Here is a 17,829-nt window from a genome sequence, read left to right on the forward strand (position 1 = left end):
AAAAAAAAAAAAAAAAAAAAAAGTTGAAATTTAACTTTTTAAAAATTATGTTGAATAATCTTGTTATATTTTTTTTTACAAATTTTTCGTAATTTAGAGTTATTATTCATGATTTTAATAGTCACATTATGTTATATATGGAGAGTCCTAACATTATGTTATATGTGAAGAGTCGATCTTTAGTTAGTTCTATTGAACTTATCAAAGTTATAGTCATCAAGAACTTTTTAGTATTTTTAAAGTTGAAATATTTACTAATTTGTGAAAATCAACTTGTCACTAGAACGAAAGAAGAATGAAAAAATATTTCAGATTTAAAAAAATATATAAGAAACAAAAAAAGATAGAGATGGAGTGATTGCATTGTTATTATGTTAAAAATTCAGATATCTACCTAAACTTAAAAAAAACAAAAAAAAAAGTTTTTAATAATAAATATTATAAAATAAATTAATGTATCTTTTAATAATTTATACTATACTAATAATGGAAATCAATTATGAAATGCAATATATATATATATTTATTTAGATTAATTTTTATTAAATTATAAATTATACATTCAAAAGAAAAAAAAAATCTCTTTAAAATTTACATTAATTTTTATTACATTATAAATTAAGTTTCTGTGCTCAAATAAAAAAATAAAATAATAATCTCCCTCATTCAAAAGTTCTCAATTTTTTTTAATACTCATCAAAATTTACCTTGATTTTAGATTGATTTTTCTGATTCAATTTTATCATTTTATTGAATTATTGTTTTTTTAAGAGATCGAGCTCGAACACAAGAAGAAAGAAAAAAAAAGTTTGATATTAAAAAAAAAAAAAAAAAAAAAAAAAAAAAAAAAAAAAAAAAAAAAAAAAAAAAAAAANATATATATATATATATATATAAAATAAAAAAAAATATATATATACAAAATAAAAAATATAGAGATAAAAGTGAGTTTGATGCATAATTGTCACATGTTATTACGTTAAGACGGTACTGAATTAAGAATTCAAATATATTCGTTTAAAACTGTACTGAATTAAGAATTCAGATATCTTCCACTTAAAAAATCTCAATATATTTTTTAATAATAAATGGGATATATAAAATAACTTAATGTATTTTTTTTTATAGAGGTTGATATTTGAATTTTTAAAAATTATGTTAAAACATTATCTATTATTCGTGATTTAAAGTTATTATTCATAATTCTAACAGTCACATTATGCTATATATGGTCAGTGTGTCTGAGTTGATTCGATAGAAGTTGTCACTAGATCAACAAGAAGAAAAGAAAAAGATTGATATTAAAAAAAAGAAATATAAGAAACAAAAAAAAATATAGCACCCATTAATTATTATATTAATTAAGACGGTACTGAATTCGGAATTCACACATCTACCCATACTTAAAAAAATTCAAATATTTTTTTAATAATAAATAGGATCTATAAAATAAGTTAAATGTATTTTTTTTAATAATTTATACTACATTGTAATTGAAATTCATCAAATATGAATGGACATGCATATATATTAATATAATTTTTGTTTAGAAGTTGAAATTTGAATTTTTAGAAATTATGTTAAAATATCATATTATATTTTTCTTATATATTATTCGTAATTCAAAGTTATTATTAATGATTCCAACGGTCACATTATGCGATATGTGGAGAGTCGATCTCTCTAAATTGGTTTTATTGAGCTTATTAAAGTTATGGTCATCCACAACAAACTTTTTTAGTGTTTTAATTCGATTATTGTCGTTTTTTGAAAATATAAGTTGCCACTAAAACAAAAAGAGATTGATATTACAAGAATATACAATAAAAAAATATAGAGAGAGAAATAAAAGTGAGTTTAATGCATGAGTGACATATGGTACTACATTCAGAGTGATAACTGCAAAATTCAGAATTGAGACGTCAGACACTCTAAAAATTTTTAATATTTTTTAATAGTAATGGAATCTATAAAATAATTTTTTTTTTTTAATAACTGGCCTTAGTAATTGAAATTCATCAAATATGAATTGAGAGGTATATATATTAAAATTAAGATTGGAAACTAATTTATAATTTTTGTAAACAGATTGAAATTTGAATTTTTAGAAATTATGTTGAACATTATGATTCTAACCAGTCACATTATGCTATTTGTGGAGAGTCGATCTCTCTTAGTTGATTTTATGGAACTTATTGACGTTATGACCATCCACGACAAACTTTTTAGTGTTTTTTAAAGTTGACATCGCTGAAACAACTCTGACATCTTTCAAATCCCACTCAAACATTTAGTAGCTTTCGATACTTACTGTTCACGAGTAGCTCTCCATAATCACTGCCCACATGTAGCTTTCTAGCTGAAATAGTTAGTAGCTTTTCATATTCATTGTCCACGAGTAGCTTTTTCATAATAACGTGTAGCTTTCTAGTTGAAACAATCAGTAGCTTCCATATTCATTGTCCACGAGTAGCTTTTCATTTCTTCCATATTCATTGTCCGAATAGTTTTTTATTTCATTGTGGTCCATTTCATATGGTAAATGTAATTTTATTGTGTACGAATAACTTTCAAGTTTCCATACTTGAAGACTATTAAAAAAAAAACTTTTTCAACTTCTTGATTGATCAAGACGTTAGTACCTAAATTCCCTCGAAGGTTATAACAAAACCGAAACCGAAATTAGTATAACACACGAGCCAACAAAAGCTTCACATATTTTTTATTACTATACAAACTTGCATGGTCACATTTTAGAGTGTATTGTTGTATCAAAATAGTTAGTACAACACAACAAGTTTTAAACCCTTCCCCCTCCAAAGGATTTTCTAGCTAAACATTTGATGATCATGTTGTGAAACCATGCCCAAAGCTTCTTTGCTATACATATAGCTACGTCTCTTAGTAGAACTCGTCAAGAGACAAGTTCTCGACCGATCCAAACCCTTCGAGACCTCCCATTCTCGAATAGTTAGTCATTGATCCACTCATAAAGTCGAAAGTTGAATCGTTGTCAAACGCAGAACTAGTATCGTAGATGAACGATGACACATCCATCGTTGGACTAGACACGTATATCGAGTTACCCACTTTATTAGGATCATAGTCATGAAACACTATATCGCCATTGATCACGACGTTGGTTCCTATGCCGGTATACATTTCTTGATCAGAAGCCTTTTTTGCCTGAATCACCTGTCGAAATGCAAGCCAAAGAGAGTCAATCTTATCGGGTTTTTTATCTCCATGATTTGAAACTAAAATCATTGGCTTCTTTTGAGCTAATTACTTTTTTGCCCCTGATGTCGTAAGCTTCTTTTATACTACTTAAAGTCGATTAAGGGCATTTTTGTCCATTTTGCTGAAAAACCCGACAACACGTGCTACGAGTTCACTAATTATAAATAATATAAAGCTTACATAGTTGAGGTTTTCATAATCTTGGTAAACCATGATGAAATCTCCAAGTTGTAAGCCATGAGCATTGACGAAGTCCCCTGTGATAACTCGAAACCAAAACAAAACACATATTTATATATGCCATATCTCGACTCGACCTAAAAAAAACATTAAAATAATCAAACTAAGCTCGGTTCGATAACAATTTCATAATTTTTTTAATTAAATGTAATAAAAAATAAATATTGAAGAGAGCCTACCAGTATTTTCAAGTACGTACATTCTACTATTGTTATTTGGCCAAAACCTACAAAATAATTACATTATTATTACGTCATTATTACCACAAAATTAAAAAAAAAATAAAAAATTAATTATTAATCATGAATTTAAACCTGTATTTAAAGCTCCAAACATGCAACCCATCCAAGTCATCCATGGTGATTATAATTCCTTCTTTGGAGTCCAAAGCTGGGAGGTGAATTTCAGCTGCTTTCTGATTGATTAATTAATTAATTAATTAATTAATTAATCAAATTAAATAAACTAATTATGTGTTATATATATATATTAAAATAAATAAATAAATAAATAAACCTTTGGAAGTATAATTCTTCTTAGAGAACTAACATCACTGTTCTTAAGCCCCTTCTCAAAAAGAAACTTCAGCCTCCTTGGATCAATCACCTATTAAAAAAAATTATAATTTTATTTAAATAAAAATAGCACTTGAAAAATTACTTAATTCACCTCTATATTGTACTTAATTACCAACTTACCCAAACCATTTCATTATTAATTTTTCTTATTAGTTTTTATTTATTTATGATTATAAATTTAAAATTTAAGAATGAAAGGAAGGAGAAGAAGAGTACCCGTGGCGGCGGAGGCAGAAGGGGAGCGGAAGAAGAAGGGAAGGAGAAGTGGAGATTAGAGGAAGAGCGGCGGCGGTGTCTCGGCATCCGCTTCTTGCGGTGGAGAGAAGCAGCGAAGGCGGGAACAGCTGCGGCGAGATCGTGGGGAGGCGGCGGAGGAGGCGGCGGCAGAGGAGGAGATTGGTAGTCCAAAAAGGGCATGATTCGGATAATGTGCTATATTTGGAAGGTGGTGAGGGGGGAGAAGTGGAGGAGGGGAGGAGAGGAGAGGAGTGGTTAAAGGAGAGTGACAAATGTGAAGGAAGCGTTGAGGAATAATAATGGAAGAAGTTAACCATGGTTAAGGGACGGTGGGATGGGGAGTGAAAGTTGGGGAGAGGAGAAGGGTTACATGTGGAGCAAAAGTTCTGAGCTTGCATGCAACTACTAATTCCCCTCCTCCCTTCTCCTTCTTTCTTCCTTAATCAATGGCTTTTCTAGCCCTTGGCTTTGGACTCTCCGTCATTTGTATGATCCGTTGCACGTTTCGGTTAAATTATAAATTTAGTTCTTCGTAATATTTTTTCAAAATTTTAATTTTATATTTATGAATATGTTTTTTAATTTCACGTCTAGAGATGTTTATTTAATTTATTGAGAAGGAGAGAGTGTAAGGATCAGAAGTTTTCTACTTAATTTAAGGTTGTAACGGTGTGTGTATATATATATATATATATATATATATCATGAATATTGAATGTGGAAATACTTCATTTAAATTTTCATAATATATCATCTTAAAACACAGTCATGGACAATAAAATAAAAAAACGTTTAAATTAAAAATATCATATTCTAGCCTAAGTCTAAAAAATAAATATGATTATCCTATGTATGTGTTATGGTCTCGAGTTGTGATGTCGTCGTCAGCCGAAGAAATGCCTTGTCTTACCCTAAAATAGAAGTAGCTCATGGTTTAAGTATTTAGCCGCAATATTTAAAGAAATACTCAATAAAATTTTGACCGGAGTAATTTCATTTTAATTTTTAATTAATTTAAAATTTTCAATTAATTAATGAATAATTTATTATATTTATAATATATATAATAAGAATAAGATAAGCTGATAGTGGAAATCGAACCCACATCGTTAGCTTGGAAGACTAGGGGTTATAGTCGATGTTGATTCATCGTTTTGAACATCTCTAATTCAAAACTGAACGTGAAACTTTGGGTTTCATTCGGCTCCTTTATGGAAGAAGTGACCCACTATTGGGGTTAAATGCAAGGATATGTGAATGCAATGATGAGACCTATCATATTAGTTTATTTTCCTACCGCACTATCCTAATGTGCAGCTTGAATGTGTATTATATACTCTACACACAGCCCATACGTGCGAGTATGGGCTCACCAGATAGTTCGCAAACTGTTGGGCCCCTTTTCTTGTCGAGCGAGCCTACTCTAGTAGTTCTTTTATGTCAGACATCTATTAGAATTAGTAACCGTCATGACAGCATGATGTAAAACATAATGATACTTCACATGCCCAGTGGTGTACGCGTCTGTACTTTTATGATAAAATAGAAGTATCCTCCATGAGCACACAATGCATGAGGTCCCAATATTTTTCCGTTTTCAACATTATTAAATATAACCCCGTTTTTCATTCATATTTATCATCTCATTTTCTCAATTCTCATATCATACATAATTCTAACGGGGTTATATTCATGTCATTTATCGTGATTTCATGTCTTTCATATCATGTTGTATACACACAATTTAGGAGACATAACATAACGTTTATGTCTTTAACATAACATTTTATCATATATATATGATATCATAACATATTATATCACAATATATCATATCATAAACATGTCAAATTATCACATTTCTCTTACAATAACATATTTCTTTTTGTTATCAAGGGGTGGTTTATTTCAGTTTTGTTTCATTATTTTGTATTTTTTTTCTCTGGTATGGTTGATCACTATGTGGTTGGAAGGGGGTTGAGGAGAGATATTTGGAAAAGAGATGGGTGGGAAGAGATGAATGTGTTACTAAACTTTTTTTTATAACTATTTTATTCTATTCTGTTTATGATTTTTTTTTCTTTTTTCACCTCCATAATTGTTCACCGGTCTGATTCTTTCTTTTTGTTTAATTTTTTTTTCTTATCAAGTAACTTTGTTTTGTTTCAAATTTTTTCTTTTTCTCTCTCAATTGTTACGGAAAGAGATATTTGAGATGAGATGTACTTTCTTTTGTTTCAAATTTTTTCTTTTTCTCTCCGGAAGATATATTTGAGATGAGATGTGAGAGATTAGAAATATTTGAAAATATATGTGAGAGATTAGAGATATTTGAGAAGAAATGTGAGAGATAGATATTTTGAAAGATATGAAAGAGATTAGAGATATATGGGAAGAGATGTGAGAGCTCATTCACCTGATGGATTATTTCCTCCTAGATTGGTGGAGATGGAGGAATCTATTACTATTTTTTTTTAAAACTATTGTTTTGTGCTTTCTATTATAAGGAGATTAATGATAAAATATTCGTGAAAATTTTTAAATTTTTGAATAATTTCAAATTTTGGTGTTTGTCTCTATTCTCAATTGCATATTACCTATTATTTTTGTGTTTGTCTTTATTCCGGCTTGCATTACCTATTAAAAAGTTAAGATATAAAACTAACTTATTATATATTTATTATCTTAATAAATAAATAAATACTTTTTTAGGTGGAACTGTGTTTTGCAGGTATGTTATAGAAATTATATTGAAAAATAGAAATTAATATATAAAACTCCTTAAGAAGAATCTGATCTCTAACCATATAAGTAGAGAAGGGAGGAGAATAACAACTTCAAAGAGGGAAAGGGAAAGAGGATTATAATTATTTTGTTACATGATGAATGGTGAGAGAGGGAAGGAGAATTACAATTATTTGGTTATATGTTAAAGAGGGAATGAAAAATTATTTTGTTACACTGGGAGAGGGAACCACAAATTATTTTGTTACACGTTAATGGTGGGAGAGGGAAAGACAAGAAGGAGAATTAAGGTGAGAGAAGGAGAAGGGAGGGAGAACTAAGACAAGGAGGAGAATTAAGGTGAGAGAAGGAGAAGAGAGGGAGAACTAGTTTGTAAATTATTTAGGATAACTATTTTGTTACAGGTTAATGGTGAGAGAGGGAACTAGATTACACATACACTGATAAGGGAGGGAAGAAGAAGATTAACTTGTGAAAGAGGGAAGGAGATTACACGTACACATCAAAGGTGAAAGAGGGAAGAAGAAGATTGTCAATTGTGAGAGAGGGAACAAGATTACTTAGGAAGATTGCCAATGGTGAGAGAGGGAACGAGATTACTTACTCGTCAATGGTGAAAGAGGAAAGATGAGGTACACGAGGGAAGGTGAGAGAGGGATGAAGATTGTAATGTTGAGTGAAGGGAGGAGATTATTAGTACACTCTCAATGGTAAGAGAAGGAAGAAGATTTACTCCCTAAATGGTGAGAGAGAAGGAGATGAGTACACTTAATGGATAGAGAAAAAGATGGTAAGGGTGAGAGATGAAAGGAGATTACACTTGATTGTGAGAGGTGAGAGAGAGAAGAAGATTATAGGGAAAGTGAAGATGGAAGGAGATTACATGTAAAGGTGAGAAGGTGAGAGAGGGAAGGAGAGGGAAGGTAAAGGTGAGAGAAGGAAGAAAAGGGAGAGGGAAGGAGATTATACTGGTGAGGTGAGAGAGGGAAGGAGAGGGTAGGTAAAGGTGAGAGAGGGAAGGTAAAGGTGAGAGAGGAAAGAAGAGGGAGAGGGAAGGAGATTGTAGTGGTGAGGTGAGAGAGGGAAGGAGAGGGAAGGTAAAGGTGAGAGAGGCAAGAAGAGGGAGAGGGAAGGAGATTGTAATGGTGAAAGAGGGAAGGAGATTATTAGTATTACACTCTAAATGGTGAGAGAAGGAGGAAGATTTACCTCCTAAATGGTGAGAGAGAAGGAGATGAGGTACACTCGGAGAGAGAAAAAGATGGTAATGGTGAGAGATGAGAGGAAATTATACTTAAAGAGTGAGAGGTGAGAGAGGGAAGGAGAGTGAAGATGGAAGAGAATGGAAGAAGAGGGAAGGAGATTACAAGTAAAGGTGAGAGAGGGAAGAAGATTGTAATGGTGAGGGAGGGAAGGAGATTACAGTAGGTGAGAGGAAAGATGGAAGGAGATTACACGTAATGGAGAGAGAGGAAGATGATAGAGGGAAGGAGATTACACGTCAATGGAGAGAGGGGAAGATGATAGAGGGAAGAAGATTACACGTAAATATTGAGAGAGGAAAGGAGATTACACGTCATATAGAGGAGAGGAATATGAGAGAGGAAAGGAGATTACACGTAAATGGATGAGGTCGAAGAAGAGGGAAGGAGATCACACTTAGAAGGTGAAAAAGGGAAGGTGAGAGAGTAGAGGAGATTGTAATGGTGAGGGAGGGAAGGAGATTAAAGTAGGTGAGAGAGGGAAGATGAGAGGAGGGAAGAAGACTGTGGTGAGAGAAGAAATGAGATAACACGAAAATAGGGAAGGAGATTGTGGTGAGAGAGGAAAGAGATTACAGGTGAATGAAGAGAGGGGAAGAAGATTGTGGTGAGAGAGGAAAGAGATTACACGTCAATGGAGTGAGGGGAAGAAGATTGTGGTGAGAGATGAAAGGAAATAACAAAAATAGGGAAGGAGATTGTGGTGAGAGAGGAAAGAGATTACACGTTAATGGAGAGAGGGAAAGAAGATTGTGGTGAGAGAGGAGAGGAGATAACACGTAAATACTGAGAGAGGAGAGGAGATAACACGTAAATACTGAGAGAGGAAAGGAGATAACCGTAAATACTGAGAGAGGAAAGAAGATAACACGTAAATACTGAGAGAGGAAAGAAGATAACACGTAAAAGGAGAGAGGGAAGAAGATTGTGGTGAGAGATGAAAGGAGATAACAAAAATAGGGAAGGAGATTGTGGTGAGAGAGGAAAGATAACACGTAAAAGAGATGAAAGGAGATAACAAAAATAGGGAAGGAGATTGTGGTGAGAGAGGAAAGATAACACGTAAAAGGAGTGAAAGGAGATAACAAAAATAGGGAAGGAGATTGTGGTGAGAGAGGAAAGATAACACGTAAAAGGAGAGAGGGAAGAAGATTGTGGTGAGATAACACGTAAATACTGAGAGAGGAAAGGAGATAACACGAAAATACTGAGAGAGGAAAGAAGATAACACGTAAAAGGAGAGAGGGAAGAAGATTGTGGTGAGAGATGAAAGGAGATAACAAAAATAGGGAAGGAGATTGTGGTGAGAGAGGAAAGATAACACGTAAAAGGAGTGAGGGAAGAAGATTGTGGTGAGAGATGAAAGGAGATAACAAAAATAGGGAAGGAGATTGTGGTGAGAGAGGAAAGATAACACGTAAAAGGAGTGAGGGAAGAAGATTGTGGTGAGAGATGAAAGGAGATAACAAAAATAGGGAAGGAGATTGTGGTGAGAGAGGAAAGAGATTACACGTTAATGGAGAGAGGGGAAGAAGATTGTGGTGAGAGAGGAGAGGAGATAACACGTAAATACTGAGAGAGGAAAGGAGATAACACGTATTAAATACTGAGAGAGGAAAGGAGATAACACGTAAATAGTGAGAGGTAAGGAGATTGTAAATACTGAGAGGTAAGGAGATAACGAGGATAAGAAATTGTGGTGAGAGAGGAAAGGAGATAACACGTAAATACTGAGAGGTAAGGAGATTGAGATTACAAGTAAATACTGAGAGAGGAAAGGAGATAACAAGTAAATACTGAGAGTAGAGGAGATCACATAAATATTGAGAATACTGAGAGTAAAGGAGATCACATAAATACTGAGAGGTAAGGAGAGGTAAGGAGATTACACGTGAATAATGGGAGAGAGAAGGAGATTATAGAGGTGAATACTGAGACAGGGAAGCAGATTACATGAGGTAAAGCTAGAGAGGGAATGAGATTACATGTAAATGGATGAGGCAAGTGAGAGAGGGAATGAGGAGAGAGGAAAGGAGAATTGTGAAATTTGGAAGACATCAGAACTAGTTTGTTACAACTTAATGGTGAGATAAAGAAAGAGAAATATTTTGTGTATATTTTCATTAATTTTTAAAAATAAAAATATTTTAGAATTAAAATTTTGGGTGAGAGAAGAAGTTGTTATGAGAGAAGTGAGAGATATCTTATGTACATTCTCTTCCGATTTAAATTAAAATTTTTTGTTACAGGTGACAAGGGTAGAAGTAAGAATAATTAATTTATTATGATAGAGGTAAGGAAAACTAGTTTGTTACATATTTAAACTAAAACTAATCATAAAAATAAATTCACTCGATTTAAACTTAACCATAAAAATTAAAATTTTAAAAAGAGAACTAGTTTGTTGATGGGTGAGAGGGAGAGAAGAAAGAGAACTTGTGGGTGGGAGAGAGAAAGAGAACTAGTTTATTTGTTGACAGTTGCAAGGGAGAGAGCAAAAATAAAGCAAAATAACTCAGTTTGTTTGTTGATTGGGAGGGAGAGAGGGAAAGGAGAACTAGTTTGTTTGTTGAGGTGTGAGGGAGAGAGCAACGAGAACTAATTTGTTTGTTGAACTACTGTAGGAGGAAGGAAAAGAGGGAAGGAGAACTAGTTTTTTGAGAAATGAGAACTATTTTGTTGAATGGTGGGAGAGAGATTTGTTGAATAGGAGAGAGGGAAAGAGAAATAGTTTGTTGCACCGTTAATGAGGTAGAAAATGAGAACAGTTTGTTACACTCAACTGTGATAAAATGAAAGAAAACTGTATACTTTCTTATTCACCTTTAATTTAACAATAAAATTTAAACTAAGGTGACAGAAAAAAAGTGTTGAATACAAACAGAGAGAATAACTAGTTTTGTTATAAGGAAGGAAGAACTATTAGTTTTGTTATAAGGAAGGAAGAACTATTTTTTGTTACAGAGAACCCAACTATTTTGTATATATTTTGGTAAAAAAAGATTAAATTAGTTTGTTACAAAAAGAAAAAGGTGCAAAGAGAACTAATTTATTATAGGGGAGGAATAACAAATTTGAGATTAAAATTGTAATTTAATTTATATTATATTTTTCTATTTGTTACCGTGAATTCTAAAAAGAAGGAAAGTTTAAAATTTTGAAAACTTCCTACTATGTAGAAATTTGTACTAAAATTTAATTTTTATTATTTTGTGTAATATAAATTTGTATATTTTTCTTCCATTTAAACTTAAAATTAAAAATAAAATAATATTTTGAAATTTTAATTTATAATTATAAAATTTGAAATATAAACATAAATTACGAGTATTTGGATTAAATTTTTTATTATTTTATTTAGATTAAATTGGTAATTTATATACATTTTCTTTTTATTTAAATTTAAAAATAAAAAAAAATTAAAATGGTAAGACTTCGTTTATAATAAAAAAAAATTTGAAATCATATATAAACATAAATTTTTCCCACAACCATTTGGACTAAATTTGTAATTTAATTTTTATTATTTTATGTAACGTGCGTGGTGGAGAGAGTGATAAAAAATCTAAATAGTTTTTTATTTAATTTAAACTAAAAATAAAAAAAATTAAATTTTAAAAACTAAATTTATAATTAAATTACTCCGTGTGTTTAAATAAAAAATAAATTTATAATTTAATTTTTATTATTTGATAGATAGCATTACTAAGCAATGGAAACTAAATATTTGTATATTTGGATTTAAATTTTAAAATAAAAAAAGAAAATTTTGATAATTTAATTTATAGGTAAAATGTTTCATAACTATATACTTATAATTTTTTATTTTTTATAATTACGTGAGTTTTTATTTTTTAAAATTAACTTTATAAATCTAATCAAATACTTATAATTTTTTGTTTTAAAAAATTAAATACTTTTTGAAACTTATTTATTTATTTACTTATGGCTTTTGAAATTTTACTAAAAAAATTTAAAGGTTTAAAGTGAAAAAAAAAAATACTATTAAAAAAAATTTATTATTAAGAAGGCATGAACTAGCAGAAATATTTTAAAAATATTTTATATATCATTTAAAATTTTAATTTTTATATTTATTAATTCATTTGAATTTTATATTGAAGGGTAAAGATGTTACTCATTAGAATTGATCTACAAAAAAATTTTACAGGATAAAAATTAAAACAGGAGACTGGTACAATAATAAAGAATAATTCTCTATTTTCATCTGTGAGCCTCCCTAAATGAGATCCTAATTTTAAAATTTGATGTATAATTGAGTAGATGTGTGAATTAAATTTTTTTTTTGAAGACTTCTTTTGCAATTTGAAAGTAGAGTAAAATTGTAATTTAACTTTTTATTATTGTATAGGTGCCGAGTTTCTTACACAATGACACAAAGAATTGAATTTAAATATGTGTAATCTTTCTTATAATTTAAATTTTAAAATAACATTTTTTTTAATATATTCAATAATTATTTAATTTTTTATTTTTAAATTAATTTTATAAACATGAAACTAGGTAAGTTTTGAAAACTTATTTATTTATTTATTTATTTTTGTTTTGAAATTATACTAAAATTTAAATGTAAATTTTGAATAGAGGAAATTGAGGGAAAAAATATATTTTTTTAAAAATAAAATCGTTATTTTGTGCTTAATCTAATTTTTCTATCTTTATTTTCTAAATAGAATATATATTCTATTTTTAAAATTTTATTTAATCATAAAATAAAAAAATAAAATCATTTTCATCCTTCTCATGGCACAACTAGTAGAAACGAAAAAGGTGAAAATTAAACAGTAAGTATTATATTTGCATTATCTTATTATATCAATTTACTAATTTTATATTTCAAAAAAATGGTTAAGTGTAGGTTATGGGAGGAAAGAGCGACGGTTAAGAGTTGAGATGCAAAAACGAACCTATTATTGACAGCTAAAACACAAAAGATGTTTCGTGCAAAATATTTACTCGAACAATTAAATTGTTTGTGTTTAAGGATGAGACATTCTTAGTTAGCCTTTACGTCACCATATAGGTCACTCGCATATCAACTCTATGATCAACTGCCATTGGAGGTCCCAATTTACTGTTTTTTTAGTATGGTTGTGACACTCGTCCACACTGTGACAAACAGTTTGTGCCATGGAATGACTCGCTTAGGATACCTAGCTCAAAAGTGGTGGACATATGCCCCCATTTTTAATATAGTTGGAGTATCCGTGATTTTAGCCAACCATCGTATGGACTTATGAAGCATTTTTTTTGGCACAAAATTTATCTAACTTTTATATTTTATACGAACCGACTTATTTAGTAATTTGAATAATTGAAATTAATCAGCATTTTTATTTTGTAGGGAACGTGGGCTTCATTACTTTGAGGGCATTCAAGTTCTCTCTTACCGATTAATACTCCAAAATTCGGCCGGATTCCTTCAGGCGACGTAGCAGTCTCCGGCGAGAAGATCAGAGAATGGAAGCGAAATTGGACAGTGTGGTAGAAGGAGGAGAAACGATGAAAGTTGAATTTGATGCATTGGAGATTGAGTACGTAAGCTATGGCGGTGAGCATCACTTACCTCTGATCATGAATCTGGTTGATCAAGAACTCAGCGAACCCTACTCCATATTCACGTATCGTTATTTCGTATACCTCTGGCCCCAACTTTCATTCCTGGTATTGATCTCGCTTTTGTATCAAATCTCTGACCAATTAGATCGTGATTGTCGCGATTCCCTTTAATTTCTGTTCTATTCATTCTATTTTTGCTGTTTCCCCAGGCCTTCCATAGGGGAAAATGTGTCGGGACGGTGGTTTGTAAGATGGGAGAGCATAGGGGGGCTTTCAGAGGGTACATTGCCATGTTGGTTGTCATCAAGCCCTATAGAGGAAAAGGCATCGGTAAATTTTTTTTCTCTGGTTTCTGAGAAGTGGTTGTTGATAAATGAATTCTATGGTTTAGTTTTTCCTTGTAAGATTGATTTGTCATTCTGCCCATTTATTTGTTGCTGTAATTTCGTTGCAAGGCTTATTTGTATGACTTACTTGGATTTAGATGATATTAGAATACGATATCATTGTTAGAATAATTTCTGTTCAACTGTGATATTCCACATCGATTGAGAGGAATGAATGCATTCTTTATAAGCGTGTGGAAACCCCTCCCTAGCAGACATGTTTTAAGAACCTTGAAGGAAAGCCCGAAAAGGAAAGCCTAAAGAGGACAATATTTGCTAGCAGTGGGCTCAAGCCGTTAGAAATGGTATCAGAGCCAGTGGGCGGTGTCCCGGCGAGGACAATGGGCCTCAAAGGGGGTGGATTGTGAGATCTCATATCGATTGGAGAGAGGAACGAGTGTATTCGGAAACCTCTCCCTAGCAGACGCATTTTAAGAACCCTGAAGGAAAGCCCGAAGAGGACAATATCTCCTAGCGGTGGGCTTAGGCAGTTACATCACCGATCTTTGTCAAGAATGGCTGATACTCTTGGGTGTGATCCCAATTTTCTCCTTCTTTAGTCGACTGGAATATGATTTATTTGTATGCATAACATGTACAGTACTTCATAATGTTTTCTATCTTAAATGTGTTTTAATACACCTTTTTTTTTGTCACAAACCAATTAGGGTTCATAGATCTTCATTATCATAATTATTTCTCTTGATATTGTAGCTACCGAGCTCGTCACGAGGTCTATAAAAGCCATGATGGAATCAGGCTGTGATGAGGTATATTGACATCAATTATGGTATTTCTTCTTTCGTGTGTTCCAATATTTATTTGGTCTATTAATTCATTAAAGGAGTCGAAGCAAATAACTTGTGCGTTCTCTTCTCTATATTATATAGTTTGGTTTGTTACTTTCTTACTCAAATCACTGAACTATTAGGTAATAGTGGATGGCTGTATAGCCTGCACCATCAAGTAATTTGACCTTTTACAAAAGAAAAGAAGCTCGAGCACGTGTTGCATCTGCAATATTATACTTGTTATGTCATCTCCTTTAGATCCTAAGTGGTATTTTCAAGGCAAGATCTCTTTCAGTCCCCCATGCCTATTTGGCATTGCTTAGTAAGTTGGATTTGGAGACCTCCGCTTTCACCAAGCTCTGTTTCAATACAAGCCAATGCCGGGAATTATCTAAAGTAGTGATGAATTTATTAAAACGAACCCAAATTTCTGGTAGAATAGGAGTAAAAGACCTTGAAACTCCTTGGAGCTAGCTACTTTGAATTATCGAGTATTTCTTTTAGTGTCCTAGCTATCAAATAAATTAAGTTAAAATGATATGATCTTGTTTCTATGCATCGAATCAAATATAAGGTTTTCGTATATGGGAAAACAATCATATACAGATAAGGGAAAACATGCTACAAATATAGGGTTTATAGGTTTTCATTTCCATTTCTAATCCTAACTATAAGAAGGTTTAAGGTGTGGAAAAATGATGCGAACTTGTTTACTTCTGGGACCATGGGTTTATGGTTTCAAGGTCACCATTCTTTGATATTAATATCTATTTTCTCCATTCCAATGTTGTATAGCTAGGCAACAATCATGTAGGATTTGTCAATTTGATGATATGGTCGGTTTAGTGGAGATAATGCACTCTCAAGTTAGGATGTTAAATTGTGTTGAATGTGGCTCATATTTACCCGGATGAATGTTCTTGGGGAGTTATCCTGATTTGATGGTATGGAAATAGCTGGAACTTGATCTGACTTTGAGATTGACGGCTTCTGTTGAATTTACCTGCAGTATTACTGCCTTGAGTAGCACGTATCTTGGTTTATTTGATTTGACAAATTGAACCAAGTGGTACCGTGTTGTGTTTATTTCTGTATAACAGTTTTGGCTATCGTTGTGTTTATTTCTGTATAACAGTTTTGGCTATCGTTTTCTTTGGCTGTGATATCCCACATTGGTTGGGGAGGAGAATTAAACATTCTTTACAAGGGTGTGGAAACCTCTCCCTAATAGACACATTTTCAAAACCTTGAGGGAAAGTCCGAGAGGAAAAACCCAAAGAAGACAATATCTGCTGGCGGTGGGCTTGGGCTGTTACATTGGTGAACTCTTTTCATGTTGCTTTTCTCATATTACATGTCTGCAACCACTCTTTTTATTAGCACCGTTTTCTGTAATCTCTTCGGTCCCACTCGAGAGGATTACCTGTTTTCTCTCCTTTCTTAATCTGTACTTTAGGTAATGGAATATTTTGTTTTAAAGGGAATTGACATGCTAACTAACCACCTGATGTTGTTTGGTCTCAAGGTCACATTAGAAGCTGAAGTTACAAATAAAGGAGCACTAGCACTCTATTGTCGTCTCGGGTTTATCAGGGCAAAACGACTCTTCCATTATTACTTGAATGGAGTTGATGCATTTCGTCTAAAGCTATTATTTCCACGCATGGACTCACACCCATCCTTGCCTTCGATGGCGAACAGAGCCGATCATCAGAGGGATAACGATGGTTTATAATGTGAACGCTACGGTATCCATCTCAACTTGAAACTAAGCTGTGAACACTATTCACCCTTTTCCTTCTATAATTACTTTGTCCACCATGTGATGTTGTGCATTAAATTTCATTGTAGCCTCTGATGTCAGAGCTTTAGAAAGTTGTTTATGCTGTAAATTTAGCTATATGTGATCACAGTTTGAACTTGGAATGAAGTTACGAGCAGTTTTGGGTTATTTAGTTTAATAGAGATGGGGATCAAAGATGGATGATGTACACACGCACACGCACACGCGCACACACACACACTTGAATGGGTGTTCGAAACTTATAAGAACATAAAAATTATTTTGGAGATCTAAACCTCTGCTTTCTTAGTCGATAATATAATCTTAATTTACTCGTGTTATTGAATACGTGATCATTAACCTTATTTAATTAAAATTATTCATTTGATTATGTCTCCATCCACTTCTTTAATTATTTGATTGAAGAGTAGTTTTTAAAATGAAGAGAAGTTTTGATTTAGATTTATAAACCAAAATGTTAGAAGTTTGAATTCGTTAATTTCCGTTTAAGATTTTTTTAAAATTTCTTTATATTTAACCTTAGTTAAATTATTAATATAAAATGGGTATGGGTTTCAATTATGCCTATATCTTAGATCGTTTATTTTTTTAATAATTCAAATAGGCGATATTATTTTATTGGCATTTACCTAATTTATAAGGTAAATGAAAGTTTATTAAATAATAGAGAAAATACTCTCTTATTTTGAATACCATTTTAATCATGTTCATAAACTTTAAAATATTACATTTTAAATTGTCTTTTACATTTAATTTTCATTTTATCATTCAAATTCAAAAGTGTTACATTTTCATTCGGGTCTTGAATTTGGTTTCTGTTTGGTTAATTTTTAATGTTTATACATTTTCAATCTTTATTTCTTATGGAATAATTCAAAATAAATAGAATTAAATTATTTTTGATGTAGTTTTTTTTTTTTTTTTTTTTTTTTTTTTTTTTTTTTTTTTTTTTTTTTTTTTTTTTTT

At 31.5% G+C, this 17,829-nt stretch overlaps 2 protein-coding genes across 3 annotated transcripts; one reads left to right on the top strand and one right to left on the bottom strand.

Annotated features, from left to right (window-relative positions):
- Positions 1-2,738: 2,738 nt before the first annotated feature.
- LOC111489075 (B3 domain-containing transcription factor FUS3-like) lies at positions 2,739-4,808 on the bottom strand. Of its 2 annotated transcripts, none has more exons than XM_023137102.1 (6): positions 4,275-4,808; positions 3,997-4,086; positions 3,795-3,895; positions 3,660-3,706; positions 3,421-3,497; positions 2,739-3,195 (listed from the first exon to the last, which is right to left on the bottom strand). In XM_023137102.1, exons 1-6 carry the CDS (start codon positions 4,473-4,475, stop codon positions 2,902-2,904), a joined length of 810 nt encoding a protein of 269 aa, XP_022992870.1. In that variant the 5' UTR covers positions 4,476-4,808; the 3' UTR covers positions 2,739-2,901. The 2 variants fall into 2 exon arrangements, with proteins under 2 accessions (XP_022992870.1, XP_022992868.1); XM_023137100.1 differs by having other exon boundaries at positions 3,421-3,506.
- Positions 4,809-13,656: 8,848 nt separating this feature from the next.
- LOC111489077 (N-alpha-acetyltransferase MAK3-like) lies at positions 13,657-17,010 on the top strand. The gene is made up of 4 exons (XM_023137106.1): positions 13,657-13,987; positions 14,092-14,212; positions 14,983-15,038; positions 16,585-17,010. Exons 1-4 carry the CDS (start codon positions 13,784-13,786, stop codon positions 16,792-16,794), a joined length of 591 nt encoding a protein of 196 aa, XP_022992874.1. The 5' UTR covers positions 13,657-13,783; the 3' UTR covers positions 16,795-17,010.
- Positions 17,011-17,829: the final 819 nt, after the last annotated feature.

The sequence above is a fragment of the Cucurbita maxima genome, unplaced genomic scaffold (genome assembly GCF_002738345.1).
Source record: "Cucurbita maxima cultivar Rimu unplaced genomic scaffold, Cmax_1.0 Cma_Scf00014, whole genome shotgun sequence".
In the NCBI taxonomy this organism is placed as follows: domain Eukaryota; kingdom Viridiplantae; phylum Streptophyta; class Magnoliopsida; order Cucurbitales; family Cucurbitaceae; genus Cucurbita; species Cucurbita maxima.

Excerpts from the sequence above, each read along its gene's own strand:
- LOC111489075 (XM_023137100.1), bottom strand. The coding sequence starts at position 4,475 with ATGCCCTTTTTGGACTACCAATCTCCTCCTCTGCCGCCGCCTCCTCCG. Across the intron at positions 4,087-4,274 it reads TTCTGCCTCCGCCGCCACGG|GTGATTGATCCAAGGAGGCT; the intron begins GTACTCTTCTTC and ends TTTTTTTAATAG. Across the intron at positions 3,507-3,659 it reads GTACGTACTTGAAAATACTG|TTATCACAGGGGACTTCGTC; the intron begins GTAGGCTCTCTT and ends TTTGGTTTCGAG.
- LOC111489077 (XM_023137106.1), top strand. The coding sequence starts at position 13,784 with ATGGAAGCGAAATTGGACAGTGTGGTAGAAGGAGGAGAAACGATGAAA. Across the intron at positions 14,213-14,982 it reads CTATAGAGGAAAAGGCATCG|CTACCGAGCTCGTCACGAGG; the intron begins GTAAATTTTTTT and ends TTGATATTGTAG. Across the intron at positions 15,039-16,584 it reads TGGAATCAGGCTGTGATGAG|GTCACATTAGAAGCTGAAGT; the intron begins GTATATTGACAT and ends TTTGGTCTCAAG.